This window comes from Conger conger, chromosome 12, assembly GCF_963514075.1.
Source record: "Conger conger chromosome 12, fConCon1.1, whole genome shotgun sequence".
Lineage (NCBI taxonomy): Eukaryota > Metazoa > Chordata > Actinopteri > Anguilliformes > Congridae > Conger > Conger conger.
Genome location: NC_083771.1, coordinates 18,491,407 through 18,518,845, shown reverse-complemented (window position 1 = coordinate 18,518,845; position 27,439 = coordinate 18,491,407). Strand labels below are relative to the sequence as shown.

Here is a 27,439-nt window from a genome sequence, read left to right as displayed (position 1 = left end):
CAGTTTCTACGTGGCAACAGGTAAAGATTATTTTCAGTGATTGACTATTAAATCTTACAGCGCTAAAGCGCCCCAACCTTATCTGGCCCATTTTAACTGGTGGCTCAATTCACCTGACTTCACCTTTTTCTCTTCACTTCACTTCACTTCACTTCACTTCACGCTTCACTGAAACTGAACTGGACCCGCATTTCAATCTGAGTTCCAATGTCTCTTTTTCATTTCCCAGAACACAAAACCTGACGCACTTTATGTACACCTTTAAGTCCCCTTTAATGTAGCCTAATTCGTAAAATCCAAGAGTTGCATCTACTCCAAACAAGAGGCTTTCCATTAATGAGCCGTGCATACGGACATAATACGCATTCAAGATCACTCAGACACAGATCTGAAGCTGAACTAGACATTCTACTGACTTTAAGACCTCGCGGTGAATCAGACGTCGCTGACTGGCAACAGCCTTGGATTTTCATCAAGTGATGGAATGGGGCGGTGTAGGGTGCAACTATGATAACAGCGACACACTGTAGGCTAATATTGTGCAGTTAGGTTTACTACGCTCAGTTGTGTCATTCGCTCGAGTTCGTGAACTTGTGGTTTTGGCATCATCCAGATGGCGTGGACTGATTTCTTCTCGCATCCACTGTGGGCTTTTTCCACGCTGGTCTTTGGGCTCGTCCTGCGCTCACAACGGAGGGGACCGTGGAATCCGCGCACGTGTCCCGTGGAACTTAAAGGGAAGACGGCCATCGTCACTGGGGCGAATACTGGTAGTTGCGATTAAAGTACTTTTAATCCGATTAATGTTGAACATTTGGTATAGTTTATAAGTGCAGTAGCCCCTGTTGCTCCATCTCATGTGTGATCTCCCGACTACTTTTTTCTTATCTACTTGGCAGTCGTGCGCTGCATTCGAAACCGCATACTAGCATGCGATTTTCATTGATTTATGAGTTGTATGCTAAGAATGCAATTTCAGCCGTGGTCTGTCACTTTTCCCGCCTTTTATTTTTTGTTTTTTAACAAGCGACTGTAGTGCTCGAAATCTTGCTTGGGATTCTATTATAAAAGGCCACAGTGAGAGCTTACATTTACAACTAAACGTGTAATTTCATAATGTTATCAGTTCTTACAACCCAGTATTCCTGAATCTCTTTCTCTCTCTACCGTCTCTCTACTCTTTCTCTCAGGAATAGGAAAGTTTATTGCCCTGGACTTTGCGCGGCGGGGCGCTCGTGTAATCCTCGCGTGCCGAAACGAGGCGAGAGGTTCCGTGGCTCTACAAGAGATTCGTCGCCTTTCCGGGAACCAGGACGTGCACCTGCGCCTGTTGGACACCTCCTCCCTTGCCTCCGTCAGGGCCTTCGCGGAGGGCATCCTGCGCCAGGAGAAGCAGCTCCACATACTGGTTAACAATGCCGGGGCCACAGGTGGTGTTTGGTTCCACACACCCCCTCCCTGCTTGACCAATGTTCACCTAAGATACATTTTTGCTTGGCTATTTATTGGCTCACCCTAGTCTTGTAATTCTGTTGGGTTTTGCTCACATTCAGAACCGATTAAGTTATTGAGAGACTGTGGTAAAGCTGCTCTTGTTTTTTTATTGTTTCATGTGCAAAAAAACACTATGCATTACGAGTCTACTAAGACTAAACATAAATGAATAGAGATGAAATCAGATTGGTGCTTCTGACAGGTGTGCTTTTGATGCACATTTGGAAGGCAGCAAAACAGGAAAGACAGGAAAGTCTTGGTAAAAAAGCAGGGGTGGCACTGGGATGGCCATGGGGTGGCCAATGAGATTTTAGGGGTGGCACTGGTAGCTTTGCATAGCCTGGACTGATTCATAATGCCACTCAGGTGTGTGTGCCTACTTAACCAGGAAGCATGGTCCTCTGATTGCCCTGCTTCCTTCCTGCATACAGAGCCCAGCCCCTTTTTATACAATAATAATATAAATAGTGTGGCAACTGGCAACTTCTGGAAAGAATGTATCCTCCTTTCCTCTACTCGTCTCCTGCCCCCAAAGCGGTATTGGGCAGGATTGCTCCAGGGGAGGCTTTTCTCCTGCTTAGTCTAATACCAACTATGAGTCACTTTGGATTACATGAGTGACTCTCAGTTGTGTGTGACTCTCAGTGGTGTGTGACTCTCAGTTGTGTGTGACTCTCAGTGGTGCATGACTCTCAGTGGTGTGTATGACTCTTATGTGTGTGACTCCCAGTGGTGAGTGACTCTTGATATCTCCCGCAGGCCTGAGCAGACAGATCACTCCTGATGGGCTGGAAATTTCCTTTGCCACCAATCATCTGGGGCCCTTCCTGCTCACCAACCTGCTATTAGGTCAGCCATCAGTCCCCTCTGTTTGCTATTGGCTGAGAAAACAGTCCACTCTGTTGGCTGTTGGCTCCCTCTAGTCCCCTCTCTGTATCTATCTCTCTCTTTCCTCCCCTCTCTGTGTCTCTCTCTATCTCTATCTTTCTCTCCTCCCCTCTCTGTCTCTCTCTATCTCTATCTCTCTCTCCTCCCCTCTGTGTGTCTATCTCTCCATCTCTCTCTCCCCCAGACCTGATGAAAAGTTCGGCCCCGGCGCGCATTGTGAACGTTTCCTCCTTCAATCACTGGAGAGGCGAGGTCAACTTTGCGCATTTCCGTGGGGACAACCTGACCTACACGATGGACAGCATTTACAACCACACCAAACTCCACAACATCATCTGCACCAACGAGCTGGCCCGGCGGCTGCAAGGCACAGGTATCACCAGCAGGGGTGTGGGGGGAGGGCGTGACGCAGTTGTGTCTGACTCTCCGTGTTGTGTGACTATAGGATAAAAGTATAATTGGTTAACCCCATTAACATATATTAAGTGTTTTTGTTTTTTCATTCCAATATGAATTGGCAAATGAATGATGTACAAATAGATAAACAAAGCTGTACAGATTAACTCAACTCAGTAGTTAGTTACGCTTAGCGGACACTCCATGACTTTTAAAATCTTTTTGAAATCCTGTCTCAGGTAAGCAGCTTACATCTAATGAATTTCTCACAGCTTATTTCGCAGTGCTCTTAAGCACACACGACACGATTTAGGATAGTTATTTCGCTGACGCAAAGGGACTTACAATCGATTAACTGGAGTCACCCCTACCCTAGAGCAATGTGGGTAAGGACCTTGCTCAAGGGCCCAACAGTCATGTACCTTTACCACTATGCTAGAGGCCTGCCCACAGACAAGGGCCATCTATGCTGCTGAACTGTGGTTCACTATCTCCTCATGTACTCTCCGTGTGCCAATGCTCAGGAGTGACGGCAAATTCCCTGCACCCGGGAGTAGTGATGACTGAAGTGATGAGGAACTACAGCTGGCTGGTCAGGTTCCTCTTCAACATGGTGGGAATCTTCTTCTTCAAGGTAACTGCACTGCCCGCTAATGTGCTATACATGCCTGGCACACTGAGGTAACTGCACTGCCTGCTAACGTGCTAAACATGGCTGGCACACTGCGGTAACGGCACTACCTGCTAACGTGCTAAACATGGCTGGCACACTGAGGTAACTGCACTGCCCGCTAACGTGCTAAACATGGCTGGCACACAGAGGTAACTGCACTGCCCGTTAATGTGCTAAACATGACTGGCATACTGAGGTATCCGTACTGCCCACTAACGTGCTATATATGACTGGCACACTGAAGTAACAGTGCTGGCCGTTAACCATACTGCCTCTAGCGTGCTATACATGACTGGCACACTGAGTTAACCATACTGCCGCTAAAGTGCTATACATTACTGGGACACTGAGGTAACTGCACTGCCTGCTAACGTGCTGAACATGGCTGGCACACTGAGGTAACAGCACTGCCCGCTAACGTGCTAAACATGGCTGGCACACTGAGGAAACTGCACAGCCCGCTAACGTGCTAAACACTGTGCCCTCGAACAAGAGTAACTGTAACTATTTAAACAGCTTTCGCACAGATGTTTGTCTTGCATAACACAGTTCTGTCTACATTTGAACCACTACAAAGGAATGCTTTCAGAGAAGCAATGTTGTGTGACCTACATTCTGGATATAAAGTACATATATAAACTACAAACGAAGACTATTCCCTGAAAAAAACATGAAAATATATGTTGGTTTCAAGAAGACGTTGGAAAATTAGCTTGATTAAATAGTTATGTAAAAAAAGATAAACTACTCAATCATAGAATTCTGCAGACATGGTATGTGTTGGTAAGGCAGTTTCTCAGTGAATGAGCTCCATAGTCTGTTACTGAATCCAGATTGCTCAGGAGTTATATTCTATTTCTCAATGGGAATTGAAAAGAAAGGAAAACCTTTTTTTCCAGTTTGATGTGCTGTCCTGGGAACTCGTTGAAGGGAACAAACAAAGTGAGGTTTTAGATAAGGCGAGACCAGTGGTTCCCAACCTCGATCCTGGGCCCCCTCTCTGTATGCTGGATGTTTGCTATGCTATATTGCAAACAATTACATTAAAATATGTAACATTATTATTATTATTATTATTAATGAATTAAAGGCTGTGGTAAATCAATAGGCTTTAATTAGTGAAAGAGGAGACTTCCATAGCACACTCCCATGTGACAACAATAAACCATAATTACCTGCACAAATACAACTCTAATGTTACCCCATGGTCTGAGTGAATACTCCACTTTGACTGGCTGGAAGGTGCGTGTTAAAACCGTTTAACGATAGAACAGCAGGTGTGTGCGCTCGTGGATTGGCCTGTGTTTTGCTAAAAAGGTAGTGTTAATGCTTTTGAGCTGTGTAACACATAGATAAGTAGGCAAGGGCTCATATAGCATATAAACACGTTGAGAATGTGAGCCATATTAATGAAAAAAACATGCAGAATATGCCGAGTCATCATTCTAAGAAGATTTATCTGTGGCCACATACAACGCACACTGAGGTGCCCTTCTTATCAAACAGTCACATGAGCGATATTTATGTATGTATGTGTCGTGATACGTAATCGGTAGACATTTCAGTTAGTTTTGGCTACAGTCTATTACAAACATATCTTTCTTTTTTTTAATTTATATGCTAACCTCAAAACCTCAAAAACAAACACTTACATTGTTTTCTGGTTTTGTTTGTTACCAGATTACCTACTGTAATGAGAAAAAAAATGGAAAAACAGGTTTTTCTTTCTTTCAATTTCTGTTGAGAAAGGGGGAAATTGACAAAAGTCAAAAGTGCAGATATTCTGCTTTTATTAAAGCTCTATATTAAGTCGGGATGTGAGACAGAACAACCGTGGAAAGTCAAGGATTAGAATGCGGCAGGCTTTATGAACAAAGGGCAGAACAGGCAATGGTCATAATCCAACCAGACAGATACATGCAGGGTGATCAGAAGAGTAGTCAGCAAACAGGCAGAGTTCAAAAACAGGAAGGCAGTCGACACAGGCGAAAGTACAAACACGAAATCAAAAAAACACCGGGAGTCCAAAACCAGACAACGATCACAACCAGAAAATCCAAAAACGAATACACAGAAAAACACACGGGGAAAACGGGTCAGAAAATACAGGCTAGAACCAGGGGAAAGCAATGAACAAAGGCAGACTCTGAAACAGGAAAAGACAAACTAGCCAAGGAGAAGAGCAAGCAGGTGGGCTTAAAAACAAAACTAATACTCAGACAACGAGAAACAGGTGAGAGCCATAATGACAAGTAGGAAATACATATATGGAGAGGGAGGCGGAGATCTGAAATAAGGAGCAGGTGAAACAAATAATGAACACAATGGACTTATACAGAGAGAAACAAGGAGAGAAGCACAGGCACACAGACAAAAGGGAAGAAACAACAGGCAAAGGGCACGGATGTGACAATTATAGCTTATTTTTTGTTTCACCATGTAGCAATTGCAGGACTTTTTATACCTAGCCCCCCATTTCAATGTTTGAGACAAATTAACAGAAAGTCAAATAAAATAGTCATGTTTTGTGTTTGGTTGCATATCCTTTATAAGAGTTGTTTCTCCTGACTATTTTTCATAACAGGAAAGCGTTGTTAGGAAAACTGTCCTATGTGTTAAAGAACTAGACAACATATCTACTGAGTCTAGTCCCACTCTCCAATTCCCATCGAGATCCATTGAAATGCGAAGAGTTTTTAGTATCGCTTGTAAGATACTTAATGTAAGATATCCGGACTCCTAGATATCTAGTCGCCGACTTCAGGAAGTCATGGCATGCAAAGGATATGCAACCAAACAAAAAGCATGACTCTTATTTGACATTCTGTTCATTTGTCTCAAACATTGAAATGGCCGGCTACGCTGGAAAAACAAGCTTAAGTATCTAAGACAGATACTGTCTCTACTGGCAGCACAGGGGCTGGTTTGATGCCTCTGACCCTCGATGACTTGACCCTTGTGTTGTCTTGAGGGTCAAAAATGATCCACCACTATGTTTATAAAAGCCCCTAAGTGATATTTTTTTAACTTGAAATTTGAAGTTTGTGATGAGTGAGAGGTTCTTTCTTCATACAAAATAGATTAAATGAAGATCATTTAAAATTCAATGAAGCTGCTTTATTTTAGGGGTTTAGTGAAGGCGCTTAGGACAAGGGGAGTATGCAGAATGTTAAGACTATGCAAGGGGCGGCCTGTAGCGTAGTGGTTAAGGTAAATGACTGGGACATGCAAGGTCGGTGGTTCTAATCCCGGTGTAGCAAAAATAAGATCCGCACAGCCGTTGGGCCCTTGAGCAAGGCCCTTAACCGAGGGGAGGATTGTCTCCTGCTTAGTCCCATGAACTGTACATCACTCTGCATAAGAGCGTCTGCCAAATGCCAATAATGTAATGTAATGTAATGTGATTCCTGTGTTCTCAGTCACAGTCAGCAGCCTTTCCTCCAGACTCTTATCAGCGCTCTCTGAACCCTCAGTTGCGAAAACGTTGCTGGCTGATTCTCCTGACTGATAACTCTGCATTGTTTCCATTATTGTGTCGGGGTTGTTCATTATCGCTCGTCTGGTTTGTCACCTGGAGTCACGGTTGGAAGATTAGCCCTCGTTCAAGAACCACTCGTGAGAACGGGTTTGTTTAACATTGTGTCAAACCAATGTTGGGGCTGGTTTGCATAAGTGCACAACATGACTTTAACATCAACATACCATATATATGATTATAACAGAGTGCTTCGCCTTTCTTTTTCTACTGGTTAGAATATTATAACACAAGTTATGCCAGAGAAATACCGCAAAGCCTGGAAAGTGCTGCAACTGTACCTGGTCTCCCTGACTGTTCAGACACTACATTTAGAGCATTAGTCATTTTTCCCCATTCCTTGGCTTTTGCAGGTCCCTTAATTCCAATATTGACACTGCTAAAAATGATGTAATAATAATCTTAAAAATAATATGGTATGAGAAGGTTAGGGTAAGAATAGGAGAATGTTTGGTAATGAAATTAATTGAAATGTATATATTTGTTCATGTATTGAGATGCTGCAACTTTTCACAAGATGGAGATGGAAAATGATTGTTGTTTCAGACGTGACAGTATACTGTATTTTTTCACATTTACAACATTTTTATGAAGGACAGTTGAAGCACATTTTAGTTGCATTTTCTGACTGTGACTCACAGGAAAGAGAGGTCATGCCATTGTTACCTGGGGGAAGAACATAAGTACCGCCCCTCCTTAAAAACTCATTAACCCTGTACCCCTTCTCCCCCACCCCCACCCCCACCCCCCCCCCAGTCGGCCGAGGAGGGGGCTGTCAGCACCATCTACTGCGCCGTGTCCGAGGACGTGGAGGGGATCACTGGGAAGTACTTCGACAGTGACTGCTCCCTCGTCCTCCCCGCCCCCTTGGCCAGAGACCCCGCCCTCGCCGCCAAGGACTTTGACATTTGTGAGAGATTGACAGCCAAGCTGTGAGCTCACTGCAGGAGAGGAAGAGGAGGAAGAGGAGGAGGAGGAGGAGGAGGAGGAGGAGGAGGAGCCTGGGCAGTAGCTGGATCTCGCTCTGAAACCACCATCTTTCAACCATACATTTTCCACACAGCACTTCAGTCAAACTTGGCCCTGTTTCATGAAGCAGGATTACTGAGCAAAAACACGGACCACACACAAATCTGGAACATGGACAGCAATAGAAAGAGCTTTACTCTAACTCTGTAATCCTGCTTTGTGATACAGTTGATCTCATGATGTAGCCAAAGGAAAACATGGCACACAAGCCACAGATTTGGAATATAGGGGACAGGCTGTCGAGGACCCGGCCCTAGGCCCCCCTGATGAGAGATTGACGGGGGATGGGTTAGGAAGGAATGCATTGTTAACCCCTCGCACACGCCATCGAGGTGGTAGTAAGAACGCCCGTAAGAAGAAAAATATGTGGTTCAGAGATAATGAGCAGCCATACTTGTCAGTAGAGGAGTCTGAAGTCGGGGGACTTAGATTTAGGGTTTTAAGGAGCAAGGTTAAAGTTCTGACTGAGAATACCCCAACCCTACAAGGGAGGGGCACAATGCCTGGCTAAAGCAAAAAGATAAGGAAAACGGAAGGGATGTCAATACCGAAAGAAGATTAAGAGGCTTCAAGGGCCTTCCTGATTATAGCACAAATAATTTATCGGATAGATTCAAAGGACTAACAGTGGAGGAGTTAAATGATGAATTACACTCAGCTATTAGCTGGATGTCCTTTGTAGATCCCTTAAGGCACCACAAAAAGGGGCACTTGAAGAGTGTATTGAGATGGTGGCAGGCATTAACTTCTGGCTTGCATGAGATCAAGGTGTGGAGGAAGTCAAGGAGAGACTATGAAATTGAAACAGACACCAGTGATGAATAGGTTCCTTAAAAAAATACAAAAAAGCTAGTGTTTTTCCACTCGTATATTAAGATGGTGGAAATTCCCAACCGGAGGGGCACATGAGATAAAGTATTGGGGAAATTTCTTTTGAGGTATGAGAAAATGACAGTGGGAAAAACAGAAATGATGAATATGGTCATTAAAAAACAAGTTACATAAGAGATAAATGTCTTCCCGCTTGAAATATTGGGGACATTTCTTATCAAAAAGGTACACTTTTGTATGCAAAAAAGATATATAAGGAATAAGCTTTTAGACCTTAGGATGGCATCTTAGAATTTTGCTTCAGAAGATATCTATGGGCTGTTGAAGAGAGAGCAACGCAAGACAGCTGTAGTCAAGCTGGAGTGGCGCGCTCCCTCTGCGCGCCACTCCAGGATATGGATATGGAGAGAGGAGTGACGTACGCAGTGCGGACTCAGCCCAAGAGTTGTGGCAGCAGGACTGATGTCGAAGAGGTGTTCATGCGCATCCCTCATCATACAGAAAAGCTGGTGAAAGAGTTAAAGGGCTTTTACGACATGCTTGGAGCCGTGAACTGCACCTGGAGGCCAACAGACGGGACGCGGGGTTCCTCCACGCTACAGAACACCTTCCTGCTGGACCCACCCAAGAACCTGAAGCCTCCCCCCCTAACCTCAGTGTCAGTGAGGAGAGGCATATGCTGCGGCTGCACTGCAAAACCCCCGACGTGTTCGAAGACATACCAGTGCACATCCCATACAACTGGCAGGAGAAGTACGAAGTGCAAAGTCACGTCTTTCGAAAGTCTGGGTCCTGATCCTGCCCCAGATTCCCAAACCAATGCAGCTGTTCAAAGAGCTCATCAACAGCAAGGAGGAGGGATCAAATCCCGCAGAAAACGAGCTGGCTATATTTAGGGCATGGGTGGTAATTATAACCTATATTACTTGTAAAAGTAGGAAAAGTAGTACATAGAAGCTCAACGTTATAAGTTTCCTTTCATTTTTATGTCTTTTATTTTTTAGTAAGATACTATGTACGATATAAATAAGTAGTAGACTTTAGGGGTGTTCGTACCCATTGTATTAATGGAAGTTCAGTAGCTTTTATCTCCGTGAAGGGGGAGCCATAAGATAAGGTAAAGGCCAAAGAGGAGGATGGGTATTTGAGGGGTGTACCTTGACTTTTAAACATCATGGTGGAAAGGTAAATTAGAAAGAGCTAAAGGGGTATATGTAACTTGCATGTGATCAGCAAACTGAAAGATGATATTTACACTGTAATCTGTATAACTCTATTCTTTTGATTGATTATAATAAAGTATATCTTACTATAATCATATGTGATAAAGATTCTTTAGAGGAATACATTGAATACAGGACATCGAATACCAGATTTGCATCACACCCTTCACTTCGAGACTGGGCTGGAAGTTCAGTAGAACTTACCAGGGCTCCAGAACGTTTGGAGTACTTGAGTTCGTCCCCGAGACACCTCATGGTGAGGTACTGCTCGTGGGAACGTGAGGTCTGAGCTCGGCAAGGGGTCCGTGGCTCACGACAAGGCCTTGAAAGAGAGTCTTTCAAATGGTGACTGAAAATGGAGCCTTAATTTCAATACCAAAACCATTTGTACTTTGCTAAAAGCTCTGGGGGGTATTTCACAAAGCAGGATTACTGAGTATGCTGGATAACTGCGCTGAGTAAAGCCCAGAACAGCTCTTTTTACTTAGGTCCAGATTTGGGAAGGTTCCAGGTTTCACTCAGTGCAGTTATCCAGTAACTCAAGTAATCCAGTATCCAGCTAATTCCACTTTAAGCAGGCTGGCACAATGTTAAATAGGGCCCTGCTCCTGGTTTTAAAGGTATACTATGCAGGATGCTCACACCAGTGGCTTGGAGTGGGGTTGCTCTGTAGCTCATCAGAGCTAGGAAGGGATCGGGCTGTCTCAGGATCGTTTTCGCTATCTGCACCGCCTATCTTCTCCATTGGATTGAGCATAGTGAGGACTGGAGGTGATGTGCTGGAAATCAATGTCTGTAGCAAACTGGTCAAAAGCCTGTCCAGTGAACTGTGGCCCGTTATCTGTGATGAGAACATCAGGGCATCCCCAGCGTGAAAACATGTTTTTTAGTCGTGCTCTGGTAGTCTCTCCTGACAGGTTCTGCAGATAGGCAATTTCAATATATCTGGAAAAGTAATCCACAACTACCAAGTAATGTTTCTTGTCTACTTCACAGATGTCAGCAGCAACCCTCTCCCATGGGCGGTTTGGTAATGGAGTGGTCACGAGGGGTTCTCTCCTTTGACTTGGCCTTGACTCTTGACAGTGTTTGCAACTACTGACCATGTTCTCAATATCTTTCCTTATCCCAGGCCACCAGACACTTTGTCGGGCACGCTCCCTGCATTTAACGATGCCTTGGTGGCCATCGTGAATGCGCTGCAGTATTTCCCTGCGCATAGCTCGCGGTATGACTATTCTTTCTCCATGTAACAACAGGTCTTGGGAGTATGAGAGGTGCTGTTGTGCGGTGTAGAATGGCTTTACCTGGTGGGTGTCGGCTGCGTGCCTGGGCCACCCTGCACGCATGTACTGCTTCACCATCTGTAGTTCCTCATCTTGCTCGGTCTGCTCTTTGATCAAGTCCAGCTTTGTGGGTGATATGGGCCACGGGGTGTGGACTGCCTCCTCAAGGGCCCCAATGTCGCTGATGAGCTCCACAATCTCTTGGGTGAGTGCCGCTCTTGGATGTCTGGAGAGAGTGTCAGCAAAAACCAGCAGCTTGCCTGGAACATACACTGCCGGTGGATTGAACCGCATCATCCTCATAAGTAGCCTCTGACAGCGTAACGGCACTGAATCAAGGTCTTTGTTGTTGAACAGTGGCACGAGTGGTTTATGGTCTGTGTGAAGGGTAAAGCTATCTAAACCATAGAGGAACCTAGAGAACTTTTCACATGCTCACACAGCTACCAAACATTCTTTTTCTATTTGTGCATAGCGCACCTCTGTGTCGTGAGCAATATGCTACTGGCTTTAACTGTCCATCATGGTCTTATAGTAGAACCCCCCCTATGCCGTGGCTACTGGCGTCGGCACTGACTATTGTGGGCTTGGTAGTATCATAGAAAGCTAACACTGGTGCCTCTGAGATGAGCAGCTTCACCTTTCTGAAGGCCTCGTCTTGTGCTGCGCTCCAGACCCATGCTGTGTCACCTCTTACCAGGTCGTTGAGTGGTTTTGTCACTTCCGATAGATGTGGAAGGTACCTGCCCAGGTAGTGGACCATACCTAGCATCCGTCTGAGTTCTGTGGTGTTCTTCGGTGGCTCCAGCAGTGTGATGGCCTCGACCTTCGCAGTGTCTGGGCAGACCCCATCCTTGTCTATGATGTGTCCTAGGTAGCAGAGCAGGAGACATTTCTGTGTTGAGCTGTAATCCTGCCTCTTCGAGCGTCTTGAGTGTGTTCTGAAGTCTTTGCTCATGGTCCTCTGGCGTGTTTGCATAGACAAGGATGTCATCCATGAAGACGGCGACGCCTTCCTGGTGCTGTAGGACCTTTGACATTTCACGTTGGAATATTTCTGGGGCACTAGTAATACCGAACGGTACCCGATGGAAAAAGTACCTTCCAAACGGTGTGATGAAAGTAGTGAGCTTGGCGCTTTCTTCATCTAGTGGCAGTTGCCAGAAGCCACTGGCTGCATCTAAGAGTGAGAAGACCTTTGCATTAGCTAACTTCTCTCTTTTGACCGACTTGTTAAGTTGCTTGAGGTCAACACAGATTCTCACCTCTCCGTTCTTCTTTGGGACAGGAACCATGGCTGCGCAGCAAGGTGTTGGCTCTAGGATTTCCTCTATCGCGCCACTTTGGACCATCCTGTCCAGTTCCTTTTTCACTTTAGGAAGCATGTGTACTGAGACACGCCGAGATGTACTGACACTATACGGCTCAGCATCTTCTTTCAGGCTTATCTTGATTGGCTCTATCTTTAAGAGACCTATCTGGGATGGGCAAGCACTCCTGAGCTCCTCTACTCTTTTCACTAAGCCCATGGCGACTGCTACGTTTCTGCCCAGCAGATTGTTCACATTTGATGCGTTTATCACAAATACTGTAAACCTAAACTGGGGATCTTTTACTGTAGTTGAGGCTGTGAACTGTCCTACACACATCAGTTTGCCTCCTGGGCTCACTAGGTTGGCCGTAGCATTCTGCAGTCGGGGTTTGTATTTTAGGCTTTGAAAGGTGCTTCCAGATATGATAGTCGCGTCATCCCCCGTGTCTATTTTAAAGTTTACATCAGTCCCTTTTATTGTCAGCTTCACAGTCCATGCTTTGTCTGAGTCAGTTGTTTGGTTTATCTCTCCGAGAAAATATCCCACTTCTCCCTCCTCTTGTGGTGTAATTACTTTGTTGACCACACAGGTGAGACATACTGCAGCATAATGGCCTATCTTTCTACAGTTTCTACATTCTACATTTCTTGCTGGACAGAAGTCTGCTTTTCCATGAGGTTTGCCGCATCTATTACACGTGTATCCGTTTGTGTTACCTCTTCCCTGTGCATATGTGCCTCTTCTTTGTCCAGACCTGTCGTAACCTGTTCTCCCTCTCTCACCACCACGGGATGTGAATCTGCTGCTTGTCGCTTCGTCTAGCTGGGCGCTACTGTTAGCCGCTGCTCCTTGCTCGCTAACCTGACACTTCACGTGCTCTGACTGTCTCACTAGCTCGACTGCACACAAACCCAGCTCACCACTGTACACAAACCCAGCAACAGCCAGTCCATACACATCTCATCCTGCCCTCCTCCTTCTATTGGATCATAGAGCATGTGATTTCAGAGTATTTGACACATGCTTTTCAGATACACAGTAATGCACAGTAAAGATATGTAAACCCAGAAGTTGCGAGGAGTTTTTCTAAAAGCAAATACAAGTAGAAAAGCAAGGTATTGGGCAGAAGCGAACTCATACACAGGTTGTGAGTGTATCATGGTAATGAGCATGTTTGTTTTATAATATTTTCAAGGTGAGAATCCTGCATAGTATGCCTTTAGGGTTGTACATTTTGGGAAAACACCTGCCATTGAGAGGAGTTGTGATGAGGTAGGATATGAAACAGAAGGGTGTGAAGTCTTTTTTTATTTTGTTCCATAAACAGGGTAGAGGTCTATTCAGAAACAGTAGGCTCTACCTTAATAAAAATAGAGAAAATAAAGCTAAGTGAAATTGGAAATAAATGTAGTTAATCCCAGTCTGAAGGAACTATACTCTGTCATTCCATCACTTCTCGTTTCACTGGAGTATAAAAATGAGGTAACAAGCATGCAACGAAGACAGCCCTCACTGAGCACAATAAACAAAACTAAGCATCTTGAGTTTGCATTGGTGTTATGACTGGAAGAGAGTGCTATGGTCAGGTGAGGCCAAACTTGAATGTTTGAAGCAGTTCATACCTACTTTCAAATATGGCAGTGAGTCATTGATGTTTTAGAGATGTTTTTCAGCCACTGGTCCATTTAAGACCAAAGGCTCAAGGAATTCAACAAAGTACAAGGAAAGCTTGGCAGAAAATCTGGTTCTTCTGCTAGGAAGCTGAGACATAGGTAGATTTGACTCCAAACTCCAATGACTCCAAACATATATCAAAATCCACACATACATGGTTAAGTAAAAACAACAGCCTTGTTCTGCAATGGTTATCAATCACCAGACTTAAATCCCATGAAACCTGTGGTCTGAACTGAAGAGGGGGGTATCCCAAAGATATGAATGAGGGTAGAAAACAGACAGGCAGAGAAACAAACGCTGGCAGGTATGGCTATAGCACATGACAATCTAGCATCGAGTAAGACAAACAGAGGGGTTTATATACACAGATAACAAAAAGAAAATACAAAACAATCAGGAAGTGAAAAACAGGTGAAACATTACATTACATTACATTATTGGCATTTGGCAGACGCTCTTATCCAGAGTGACGTACAACAAAGTGCATACCCATAACCAGGGATAAGTGCGCTGAAAGACCCTAGAGGGAAGTACAATTTCAATTGCTACCCATAATATGCGGCACCCCTCCACAAACTAGCGTCGAAGTTACAGCCTGGACGTAAGAGATCACAATCGTGACCCAGCGGCGCTTTGCAGAGCCATTGGGACTGGAGCTGCGACCAAGCATTCAAAACATTAAAGGATAAGCTAGTTAGTGCACCGGTCTTGGGTTATGCTGATTTCTCCAAGCCTTTTGTGTTGGAGTTTGATGCCAGCAGCTTGGGTTTGGGGGCAGTGCTATCCCAGGACCAGGGGGGGCAACGCTGTCCGATCGCTTATGCAAGTCGGGGGTTGCAACCAACCGAAAAGAAGATGTCCAATTATAGTGCAATGAAATTGGAGTTGCTTGCCCTTAAATGGGCCGTCACAGAAAAGTTTCGGGAATATCCCCATTTACCATATACACCGACAATAATCCTTTCTGTTATCTTCAAACAGCGAAGCTTGGGGCTGTAGAACAGCGTTGGGCATCACAGTTGGCTTTGTTTAATTTTAGAATTGTGTATAGGCCAGGGTCCACCAACAACAATGCAGATGCCCTATCAAGACTGCCAGAGGATCTTACCCCTTGCTCTATGGAAGACGTAGCAACTGGAATTATTGCTCCAGTGGAGACCCAAAGCCACTCTGTGGGGCTTTGCGGGTCATGGCTGGCCACCTCCTTGGTCATCGAGGCCGTGCCCGGTCGGGAAAAGACAGACTTACAAAATCTGCAGACTTTAGACCCGGTTATTAGTGCCTTTAGAAGTTACTGGCAAACGGGTTTACCTCCTACAGTGACTGAGCGAGCACAGGAACCACCCGCTGTCGTGGAGCTAGTCTGACAGTGGGCCCGGATCCGGGAGAGAGACGGGGTACTGTATCAGGCCACCCCTGAGCCAGGTGGACGGGAGCCAGTCTTGCAGCTTCTGGTACCGCAGGTCCTTCAGACCGAAGTACTGACGAGTCTTCACAATAACCATGGGCATCAGGGGGTAGAACACACCACCAACCTGACCCGACAGCGTGGCTATTGGTCGTTTATGTGGAGAGACATTGAGCAGTGGTGTAAAAACTGTGACCGGTGTGTAACCGCTAAAGTAGTACAACCAAAAATCAGGACTTTTATCGGAAGCCTAATGGCTTCCAGGCCTTTGGAAATCCTTGCATTGGACTTTACCACACTTGAGCGGTCCAGTGATGGATCGGAAAACCTATTATTGATCACGGGTGTATTTTCTAAATATACACAGGCGTTTCCTACACCAGACCAGAAGGCAGGAACCGTAGTGAAAGTGCTGACAGAGAAGTGGTTTTATAATTATGGCGTTCCGCAACGCATCCATACTGATCAAGGTAAACAGTTTGAGGGAGAACTTCTTAAATGCCTGTGCCAGTTGTATGGGGTCAAAAAGTCTCGCACAAGCCCCTATCACCCAGCGGGTAACGGGCAGTGCGAGAGGTTCAATCGGACCCTACACGACCTCTTGCGTACGTTGCCTGCAGAAAAGAAGAGGGGTGGCCAGTCCACCCACCGCATGTACTGTTTGCGTACAATACCACGGTTCACCAGTCTACAGGGCATTCTCCATATGAGCTAATGTTTGGTCGTAAGCCCCACCTACCAATTGACTCCCTCCTCGGTGTGGAGGAAGACGAGCCAGTGGAGGGGGGGGTAAGTGATTGGGTCAATAAGCATCAAAAGCACTTGACCTCAGTCTATAAGGACGCTCGCAAACATTTAGAAGCCCCAAGTTATTTGGGACTCCGTTCCCTATGTGGTGGTTCAGTGTCTGGATGACGTGGGGACCTTGTATAAAATCAAGCCACGGGACCAGGCAGGCCCAGAGGAAAACATTCACCGAACTGAATTAAGACCCCTCCCACGTATGGTGGAACCCCTGACTTTGCCTGATGTTGCCCCCTTGGTAGAGGATAGCACTGTCCCTGATGAGCCAGTCACACAGAGGTATGACGAAGAGCAATCTGGCGATTGGGTAATAATAAGGCCAGAGACACAACCGCAAAGTGTGATTCAGTCACCAGTGACCCAGGACAATAGCTTCTCACCCTCCCCTGCGGCACAGGAGGTGGTGGGCTCGGAGGCGGTTAGGCGAACATCTCGTGTAACAGCAGGTTACCATCCTAACCCTTTCAACCTACCCCGGTCAGTGGTATAGTAACAGGTGTAGGCGGAGAAGGCTATAGTCTAAAACAGCCCTTGACGCTACCGTGTTCAATGTCTCATCCACAGGGGTTGCTCAGTTCTTGGAGTATGAGCACTGTCACCGGGACGGTGACATTTGAAAAGGGGGGTAGATGTAGCCAGTGGGACTTTAGCACCCAGGGGCGAATAGTAAGGGCTTAAATGACGAGGTGTGCATAGGGGCAGGATTCTTGCGTCATCAGTCAGCTGCTTAGCAAGGGGAGCAGAGTGGAAAGTGTGGTAAGTTGGAATTGTTTGGCATGCTGTTATACTAGGCCAACATTAGCTGCCTTATAATAGAGTACGACGCTTATAAGTATGTGGGTTCTTGTAGATTACCGAAGGACGAAGACAATCCGGGCATTGGCGTTCCGTGTGTTAAAGGGTGTGCGTGTGCAGTCACTGAAGTACGGAGGCATTTTGTTGGGTTTAACGAGGGTAGGTATGCTTCCCATAAAGTGTGTGGTTTTGATGTGAGCCTTGGGATGGGCCGTAATGTGATTTTGCTATGGTCTGTTTTGTGGAATTTGCAGGTAAATAGAACGATTCTTAAATCTCCGCTAGTGATTCCCTCTTAATAGCAGTAAGGGGTGTATAATAAACAAAGCATTGAAGCGGTGCCCTGCTGTGCGCGCTGACAATATGCATATTTAATGTCTTTCAACAGATCGTGTTGGTGTTAAGAGTGTTTGCCTAATTGCTGCTGCCTGCGGGGGGGCGGATGGCCTGGGAGCCGGCTTGTGAATGAACCCTGCCACTCGTAGTTTTTGCCATTTTGTTTGGACAGCTAGTCACTGTTTTCCCACATATGAAGTTTGTATATGTTTATTTATTTATATCATGTCTATGAAAATAAGCTCTTTTAATCATTGATGTTTTACTATTGATGCAACTTGTTGTGTTTGGGCAGTGTGCAATACCAAGGGTGGGCTGTACTATTGTAATCAACCATTATATGGGGGCAGTGTGCAATATCAAGGCTGGGACAAGGGGAGGTGCCAGTGGGCAGGTGTAATTTGGACAATTGTCTAACTAATCTAACTAATCTAATCTAACTGATTATCTTGGCACTTTATGCACTTTACTTGTTACTACATTACTTGTTCTAAATCTTAATTGGCTTTGCTTGAGTTCTCATATTTAGTGGGCAGGGCTCGATGCTCAATGTGTTACGGGGACCCCCCGTATGGTGTGAGTACGATTGGTGTGTATTGACCAAGCCTTTTATGGTTAACATGGTGTCACCTTGGTTGCGGTGCTTGGGGTGTTGGGTCACTGGGGAGCCCTGTCAATATTGAGCACTGGGGTCCTGCCCAACATTATTTATTGGAATCTTTCATATAAACTTGTGTTTATGAGAACTCATGTATGTACCCCTAATACACTGCTGTAAGTAAAGGTTGCTCCTCTACACAACAAATATTTTAATTACTCTGAACGAATGTTATAAATAAGGTATTACCGTATTGCTTTTGATACATCAGCCTCCAATGGTTTCATTCATTTGAATAACACTAGCGTGGGGAGGGATCTTTACTGTAGAGTATCAGTGGGTTCTCCCATCCCCGCCAAATAGATGGGAGTGGCGTAATCATAACATATGGTGGTATAATGGAACTGGGTTTTTGTAGCTAAGGGCCACATAAATGTCCGTATTATGGATGCAACCGTATAGTGACTCAGGTCGGGCTGGACTCTCTGCCCAGCCTCCCTCTTCATGATTTATGACACGGTTCGCCAAAGCGGCCCTAATGTCATCGGAAATATGTCTCCGTCTATTCGCTGGTCCCCTTCTCTGTTCTTGTCCTCGTCCTCCTCCTCCTGCTGCTAGTCCTCCTCTCTTCTGTTTTCTCTTTCTCTTTCTCTTCCTCTCACTCTCACTGCCTCCATGTTCGCAAAGTTCCCACAAAAGAGGTGACCTTACCCGAGGTTTATTTGTAGTGCTAAGGCTCAGACTGATTGGTGTTTTCATGTGTGTGTGTGCCGCCATGTTTTGTATTTTGAAGGTTTCATTCTTGAACGAAGTGTCTAATGTGAGAAACAGTGTGTAGTGTTTTGCAAAAAAGTGTGTTGCAGAATTGCAAACGAAGGGCAAAGTAAAACATTTGTTTGTACGGTTGGTTTGTTTATGGCATGGTTACAAAAGTGAAGGTTTTGATGATTTTGGTCTAAGCATTCTATTTTTGTGTGTAAGCAACCAGAAAAAAATTGTAAGCTGAAATGGGCCAGTAACTAAAAATGTATTTCATTTAAAAAAGTTTGTTTTGCAAAATATCGCAATTCTATTGAAACAGACCATGGATCATAAAACTTCACTTCTAGGTGTCCATTCGTTGCTCATTCTTATATCAACTTCATCATTGAAAGCTAAAACTTAGCATGTCAGGACACTCATCACGCCGTTTTCTTCACCAGTCTCCGTATCAAACGTTGGTGATGTGATACCAATCAAATCAGTTTCTACGTGGCAACAGGTAAAGATTATTTTCAGTGATTGACTATTAAATCTTACAGCGCTAAAGCGCCCCAACCTTATCTGGCCCATTTTAACTGGTGGCTCAATTCACCTGACTTCACCTTTTTCACTTAGCTTCACTGAAACTAAAGTGGACCCGCATTTCAATCTGAGTTCCAATGTCTCTTTTTCATTTCCCAGAACACAAAACCTGACGCACTTTATGTACACCTTTAAGTCCCCTTTAATGTAGCCTAATTCGTAAAATCCAAGAGTTGCATCTACTCCAAACAAGAGGCTTTCCATTAATGAGCCGTGCATACGGACATAATACGCATTCAAGATCACTCAGACACAGATCTGAAGCTGAACTAGACGTACTACTGACTTTAAGACCTCGCGGTGAATCAGACGTCGCTGACTGGCAACAGCCTTGGCTTTTCATCAAGTGGTGGAATGGGACGGTGTAGGGTGCAACTATGATAACAGCGATACACTGTAGGCTAATATTGTGCAGTTAGGTTTACTACGCTCAGTTGTGTCATTCGCTCGAGTTCGTGAACTTGTGGTTTTGGCATCATCCAGATGGCGTGGACTGATTTCTTCTCGCATCCACTGTGGGCTTTTTCCACGCTGGTCTTTGGGCTCGTCCTGCGCTCACAACGGAGGGGACCGTGGAATCCGCGCGCGTGTCCCGTGGAACTTAAAGGGAAGACGGCCATCGTCACTGGGGCCAATACTGGTAGTTGCAATTAAAGTACTTTTAATCCGATTAATGTTGAACATTTGGTATAGTTTATAAGTGCAGTAGCCCCTGTTGCTCCATCTCATGTGTGATCTCCCGACTACTTTTTTTTATCTACTAGGCAGTCGTGCGCTGCGTTCGAAACCGCATACTAGCATGCGATTTTCATTGATTTATGAGTTGTATGCTAAGAATGCAATTTCAGCCGTGGTCTGTCACTTTTCCGCCTTTTATTTTTTGTTTTTTAACAAGCGACTGTAGTGCTCGAAATCTTGCTTGGGATTCTATTATAAAAGGCCACAGTGAGAGCTTACATTTACAACTAAACGTGTAATTTCATAATGTTATCAGTTCTTACAACCCAGTATTCCTGAATCTCTTTCTCTCTCTACTGTCTCTTTACTCTTTCTCTAAGGAATAGGAAAGTTTATTGCCCTGGACTTTGCGCGGCGGGGCGCTCGTGTAATCCTTGCATGCCGAAACGAGGCGAGAAGTTCCGCGGCTCTACAAGAGATTCGTCGCCTTTCCGGGAACCAGGACGTGCACCTGCGCCTGTTGGACACCTCCTCCCTTGCCTCCGTCAGGGCCTTCGCGGAGGGCATCCTGCGCCAGGAGAAGCAGCTCCACATACTGGTTAACAATGCCGGGGCCTCAGGTGGTGTTCGGTTCAACACCCCCCCTCCCTGCTAGACCAATGTTCACCTAAGATACATTTTTGCTTGGCTATTTATTGGCTCACCCTAGTCTTGTAATTCTGTTGGGTTTTGCTCACATTCAGAACCGATTAAGTTATTGAGAGACTGTGGTAAAGCTGCTCTTGTTTTTTTATTGTTTCATGTGCAAAAAAACACTATGCATTACTAGTCTACTAAGACTAAACATAAATGAATAGAGTGCAAATCAGATTGGTGCTTCTGACAGGTGCGCTTTTGATGCACATTTGGAAGGCAGCAAAACAGGAAAGCCAGGAAAGTCTTGGTAAAAAAGCAGGGGTGGCACTGGGATGGCCCTGGGGTGGCCAATGAGATTTTAGGAGTGGCACTGGTAGCTTTGCGTAGCCTGGACTGATTCATAATGCCACTCAGGTGTGTGTGCCTACTTAACCAGGAAGCATGGTCCTCTGATTGCCCTGCTTCCTTCCTGCATACAGAGCCCAGCCCCTTTTTATACAATAATAATATAAATAGTGTGGCAACTGGCAACTTCTGGAAAGAATGTATCCTCCTTTCCTCTACTCGTCTCCTGCCCCCAAAGCGGTATTGGGCAGGATTGCTCCAGGGGAGGCTTTTCTCCTGCTTAGTCTAATACCAACTATGAGTCACTTTGGATTACATGAGTGACTCTCAGTTGTGTGTGACTCTCAGTGGTGTGTGACTCTCAGTTGTGTGTGACTCTCAGTGGTGCGTGACTCTCAGTGGTGTGTGACTCTCAGTTGTGTGTGACTCTCAGTTGTGTGTGACTCTCAGTGGTGCGTGACTCTCAGTGGTGTGTATGACTCTTATGTGTGTGACTCCCAGTGGTGGGTGACTCTTGATTTCTCCCGCAGGCCTGAGCAGACAGATCACTCCTGATGGGCTGGAAATTTCCTTTGCCACCAATCATCTGGGACCCTTCCTGCTCACCAACCTGCTATTGGGTCAGCCATCAGTCCCCTCTGTTTGCTATTGGCTGAGAAATCAGTCCACTCTGTTTGCTATTGGCTGAGAAAACAATCCACTCTGTTTGCTATTGGCTGAGAAAACAGTCCACTCTGTTTGCTATTGGCTCAGCCAGCAGTCCTCTCTGTTGGCTGTTGGCTACCTCTAGTCCCCTCTCTGTATCTATCTCTCTCTTTCCTCCCCTCTCTGTGTCTCTCTCTATCTTTATCTTTCTCTCCTCCCCTCTCTGTCTCTCTCTATCTCTATCTCTCTCCCCTCTCTGTCTCTCTCTATCTCTATCTCTCTCTCCTCCCCTCTCTGTGTCTATCTCTATCTCTATCTCTCTCCCCACTCTGTCTATCTCTCTCTCCTCCCCTCTCTGTGTCTATCTCTCCGTCTCTCTCTCCCCTCTCTGTCTATCTCTCTCTCCTCCCCTCTCTGTGTCTATCTCTCCATCTCTCTCTCCCCCAGACCTGATGAAAAGTTCGGCCCCGGCGCGCATTGTGAACGTTTCCTCCTTCAATCACTGGAGAGGCGAGGTCAACTTTGCGCATTTCCGTGGGGACAACCTGACCTACAGGATGGACAGCACTTACAACCACACCAAACTCCACAACATCATCTGCACCAACGAGCTGGCCCGGCGGCTGCAAGGCACAGGTATCACCAGCAGGGGTGTGGGGGGAGGGCGTGACGCAGATGTGTCTGACTCTCCGTGTTGTGTGACTATAGGATAAAAGTATAATTGGTTAACCCCATTAACATATATTAAGTGTTTTTGTTTTTTCATTCCAATATGAATTGGCAAATGAATGATGTACAAATACTTAAACAAAGCTGTACAGATTAACTCAACTCAGTAGTTAGTTACGCTTAGCGGACACTCCATGAAATCCTGTCTTAGGTAAGCAGCTTACATCTAACGAATTTCTCACAGCTTATTTCGCAGTGCTCTTCAGCACACACGACACGATTTAGGATAGAAGTTATTTCGCTGACGCAAAGGGACTTACAATCGATTAACTGGAGTCACCCCTACCCTGGAGCAATGTGGGTAAGGACCTTGCTCAAGGGCCCAACGGTCATGTACCTTTACCACTATGCTAGAGGCCTGCCCACAGACAAGGGCCATCTATGCTGCTGAACTGTGGTTCACTATCTCCTCATGTACTCTCCGTGTGCCAATGCTCAGGAGTGACGGCAAATTCCCTGCACCCAGGAGTAGTGATGACTGAAGTGATGAGGAACTACAGCTGGCTGGTCAGGTTCCTCTTCAACATGGTGGGAATCTTCTTCTTCAAGGTAAATGCACTGCCCGTTAACATGCTAAACATGACTGGCACACTGAGTTAACCATACTGCCTCTAAAGTGCTATACATGACTGGGACACTGAGGTAACTGCACTGCCCGCTAACGTGCTAAACATGGCTGGCACACTGCGGTAACGGCACTACCTGCTAACGTGCTAAACATGGCTGGCATACAGTACTTAACCATATTGCCCATTAACGTGTTAAACATGCCTGGCACACTGAGGTAACTGCACTGCCCGCTAACGTGCTATATATGACTGGCACACTGAAGTAACAGCGCTGCCCATTAACCATACTGCCTCTAGCATGCTATACATGACTGGCACACTGAGTTAACCATACTGCCTCTAGCATGCTATACATGACTGGCACACTGAGTTAACCATACTGCCTCTAGCGTGCTATACATGACTGGCACACTGAGTTAACTATACTGCCTCTAGCGTGCTATACATGACTGGCACACTGAGTTAACCATACTGCCTCTAGCGTGCTATACATGACTGGCACACTGAGTTAACCATACTGCCTCTAGCATGCTATACATGACTGGCACACTGAGTTAACCATACTGCCTCTAGCGTGCTATACATGACTGGCACACTGAGTTAACCATACTGCCTCCAGCGTGCTATACATGACTGGCACACTGAGTTAACCATACTGCCTCTAGCATGCTATACATGACTGGCACACTGAGTTAACCATACTGCCTCCAGCGTGCTATACATGACTGGCACACTGAGTTAACCATACTGCCTCTAGCGTGCTATACATGCCTGACACTCTGAGTTAACCATACCAACCAAACAGGCAGAGTTCAAAAACCAGACAAAGATCACAACCAGAAAATCCAAAAACGAATACACAGAAAAACACACAGGGAAAACTGGTCAGAAAATACAGGGTAGAACCAGGAGAAAGGAATAAACAAAGGCAGACTCTGAAACAGGAAAAAGACAAACTAGCCAAGGAGAAGAGCAAGCTGGTGGGCTTAAAAACAAAACTAATACTCAAGACAACGGGAAACAGGTGAGAGCGATAATGACAAGTAGGAAATACATATAAGGAGAGGGAGGAGCAGGTGAAACAAATAATGAACACAAAACAGAACTACGGAAAGCAAAGTAGGATATAAAAGACAAAACACAATGGACTTATACAGAGAGAAACAAGGAGAGAAGCACAGGCACACAGACAAAAGGGAAGAAACAACAGGCAAAGGGCACGGACGTGACAATTATTGCTTATTTTTTGTTTCACCATGTAGCAATTGCAGGACTTTTTATACCTAGCCCCCCATTTCAATGTTTGAGACAAATTAACAGAAAGTCAAATAAAATAGTCATGTTTTGTGTTTGGTTGCATATCCTTTATAAGAGTTGTTTCTCCTGACTATTTTTCATAACAGGAAAGCGTTGTTAGGAAAACTGTCCTATGTGTTAAAGAACTAGACAACATATCTACTGAGTCTAGTCCCACTCTCCAATTCCCATCGAGATCCATTGAAATGCGAAGAGTTTTTAGTATCGCTTGTAAGATACTTAATGTAAGATATCCGGACTCCTAGATATCCAGTCGCCGACTTCAGGAAGTCATGGCATGCAAAGGATATGCAACCAAACAAAAAGCATGACTCTTATTTGACATTCTGTTCATTTGTCTCAAACATTGAAATGGCCGGCTACGCTGGAAAAACAAGCTTAAGTATCTAAGACAGATACTGTCTCTACTGGCAGCACAGGGGCTGGTTTGATGCCTCTGACCCTCAATGACTTGACCCTTGTGTTGTCTTGAGGGTCAAAAATGACCCACCACTATGTTTATAAAACCCCCTAAGTGATATGTTTTTATCTTGAAATTTGTGAGTCACTGTTGGAAGATTAGCCCTCGTTCAAGAACCACTCGTGAGAACGGGTTTGTTTAACATTGTGTCAAACCAATGTTGGGGCTGACTTTAACATCAACATACCATATATATGATTATAAGAGTGCTTCGCCTTTCTTTTTCTGCTGGTTAGAATATTATAACACAAGTTATGCCAGAGAAATACCGCAAAGCCTGGAAAGTGCTGCAACTGTACCTCGTCTCCCCGACTGTTCGGGCACTACATTTAGAGCATTAGTCATTTTTACCCATTCCTTGGCTTTTGCAGGTCCCTTAATTCCAATATTGACACTGCTAAAAATGATGTAATAATAATCTTAAAAATAATATCAAATGTATTACAAATGAATCTTACAAACAAGGTATGAGAAGGTTAGGGTAAGAATATGAGAATGTTTTCACATAAGGCCCATTGTCCCTGCAATATCTATGATAACACAAATCAAACATCCACAACCCTGGTGGTAATGAAATAAATTGAAATGTATATATTTGTTAATGTATTGAGATGCTGCAACTTTTCACAAGATGGAGATGGAAAATGATTATTGTTTCAGACGTTACAGTACTGTATTTTTCCACATTTACAACATTTTTATGAAGGACAGTTGAAGCACCTTTTAGTTGCATTTTCTGACTGTGACTCACAGGAAAGAGAGGTCATGGCATTGTTAATGGGGGGAAGAACATAAGTACCGCCCCTCCTTAAAAACTCATTAACCCTGTACCCCTTCTCCCCCCCCCCCCCAGTCGGCCGAGGAGGGGGCTGTCAGCACCATCTACTGCGCCGTGTCCGAGGACGTGGAGGGGATCACTGGGAAGTACTTCCACAGTGACTGCTCCCTCGTCCTCCCCGCCCCCTTGGCCAGAGACCCCGCCCTCGCCGCCAAGGACTTTGACATTTGTGAGAGATTGACAGCCAAGCTGTGAGCTCACTGCTGGAGAGGAGGAGGAGGAGGAGGAGCCTGGGCAGTAGCTGGATCCCGCTCTGAAACCACCATCTTTCAACCATACATTTTCCACACAGCACTTCAGAGTCAAACTTGACCCTGTTTCATGAAGTAGGATTGCTGAGCAAAAACACGGACCACACACAAATCTGGAACATGGACAGCAATAGAAAGCGCTTTACTCTAACTCTGTAATCCTGCTTTCTGATACAGTTGATCTCATGATGTAGCCAAAGGAAAACATGGCACACAAGCCACAGATTTGGAATATAGGAGACAGGCCTTGAAAGAGAGTCTTTCAAATGGTGACTGAAAATGGAGCCTTAATTTCAATACCAAAACCATTTGTACTTTGCTAAAAGCTCTGGGGGGTATTTCACAAAGCAGGATTACTGAGTATGCTGGATAACTGCACTGAGTAAAGCCCAGAACAGCTCTTTTTACTTAGGTCTATGCTCCAGATTTGGGAGGGTTCCAGGTTTCACTCAGTGCAGTTATCCAGTAACTCCACTAATCCAGTATCCAGTTAATTCCACTTTAAGCAGGCTGGCACAATGTTAAATAGGGCCCTGCTCCTGGTTTTAAAGGTATATGTTATATAGTAAGCCATGTGAACGGTTTCGGTTGGGCTAAATGAGGACAAGGAATGGTTAATAATTGTATCACTTACCTGTGTTCAGGAGAGACACTTGCGGGATTGGTATAACCTAGATTGTCTGGGTTTGGGGTGTTGAAGTTTGATCAAAATGCCCTTATTGAAAATCAGGAATGATGAAGTTTGATTTAAATACTTTCAGAATCATGTGCAAAAATACCCTTTCCTAAATGTTACTATATATCTCTATACTATATTTCAAATGCTGTTTAGTACTACAATGATAAGCCATACTGTTTGAAGAATTATTATTAATTATGTTAAAATGAATAAATCAGTCATCTTGAGCAATTAGAACTGTGTGTCTGTTAAAACACATTGAGCTGCAAAGTACAGTCTGTTTAATGAAAGTGCAGAGAACACTTGGGTACAAACCATGGCATTGGATGCGGCCTGTTTTGACTCTGTGATGCAGCCCAAGAGATGTGGGTCTTTGCAAAGAGATGTTTTGAGTTAGTGATCACCAGCTCAATTTGCCTGCATCATTATATAGGCGAAAGGTTAAGACAGCTCAGCTTTCATAGAGTGACAGAAAATATTAAGGCGGGTTAAGAGAGACAATGTGATGATTTATGACAAATGATTGGTTAGCTATAATGTATAAAGACTAGGATACTTCCTACTGTTACTTTGGAATTCTCTGATCTCTGGAAGTTCTCTGGAGCGCACAGACTCCCCAGATTAATCTGTTTTATTTTTAACTAAAGATTTATAATGAGCAA

At 44.9% G+C, this 27,439-nt stretch overlaps 1 protein-coding gene and 1 long non-coding RNA gene across 3 annotated transcripts; both read left to right on the top strand.

The window, feature by feature from the left end:
- The first annotated feature begins 295 nt into the window (after positions 1 to 295).
- LOC133141860 (uncharacterized) lies at positions 296 to 27,439 on the top strand. Of its 2 annotated transcripts, none has more exons than XR_009710134.1 (11): positions 296 to 770; positions 1,191 to 1,430; positions 2,254 to 2,343; positions 2,567 to 2,755; positions 3,303 to 3,412; positions 20,114 to 20,270; positions 20,689 to 20,928; positions 21,820 to 21,909; positions 22,382 to 22,570; positions 22,848 to 22,964; positions 23,103 to 23,212. XR_009710134.1 is itself a non-coding variant. In XM_061262654.1 (11 exons), exons 1-11 carry the CDS (start codon positions 614 to 616, stop codon positions 26,040 to 26,042), a joined length of 1,752 nt encoding a protein of 583 aa, XP_061118638.1. In that variant the 5' UTR covers positions 296 to 613; the 3' UTR covers positions 26,043 to 27,439. The 2 variants fall into 2 exon arrangements, 1 of the variants encoding a protein (XP_061118638.1); XM_061262654.1 differs by lacking the exon at positions 22,848 to 22,964 and adding an exon at positions 25,863 to 27,439.
- On the top strand, positions 17,414 to 20,073 carry LOC133141861 (uncharacterized). The gene is made up of 3 exons (XR_009710135.1): positions 17,414 to 17,511; positions 17,741 to 17,886; positions 19,489 to 20,073. It is a non-coding gene; the product is annotated as an uncharacterized LOC133141861 (long non-coding RNA).

Bases quoted from the DNA above. Each gene is read 5' to 3' on its own strand.
- LOC133141860 (XM_061262654.1), top strand. From the start codon at position 614: ATGGCGTGGACTGATTTCTTCTCGCATCCACTGTGGGCTTTTTCCACG. The intron at 20,929-21,819 runs GTGGTGTTCGGT...TTTCTCCCGCAG, and splicing joins TAACAATGCCGGGGCCTCAG to GCCTGAGCAGACAGATCACT. The intron at 23,213-25,862 runs GTAAATGCACTG...CCCCCCCCCCAG, and splicing joins TGGGAATCTTCTTCTTCAAG to TCGGCCGAGGAGGGGGCTGT.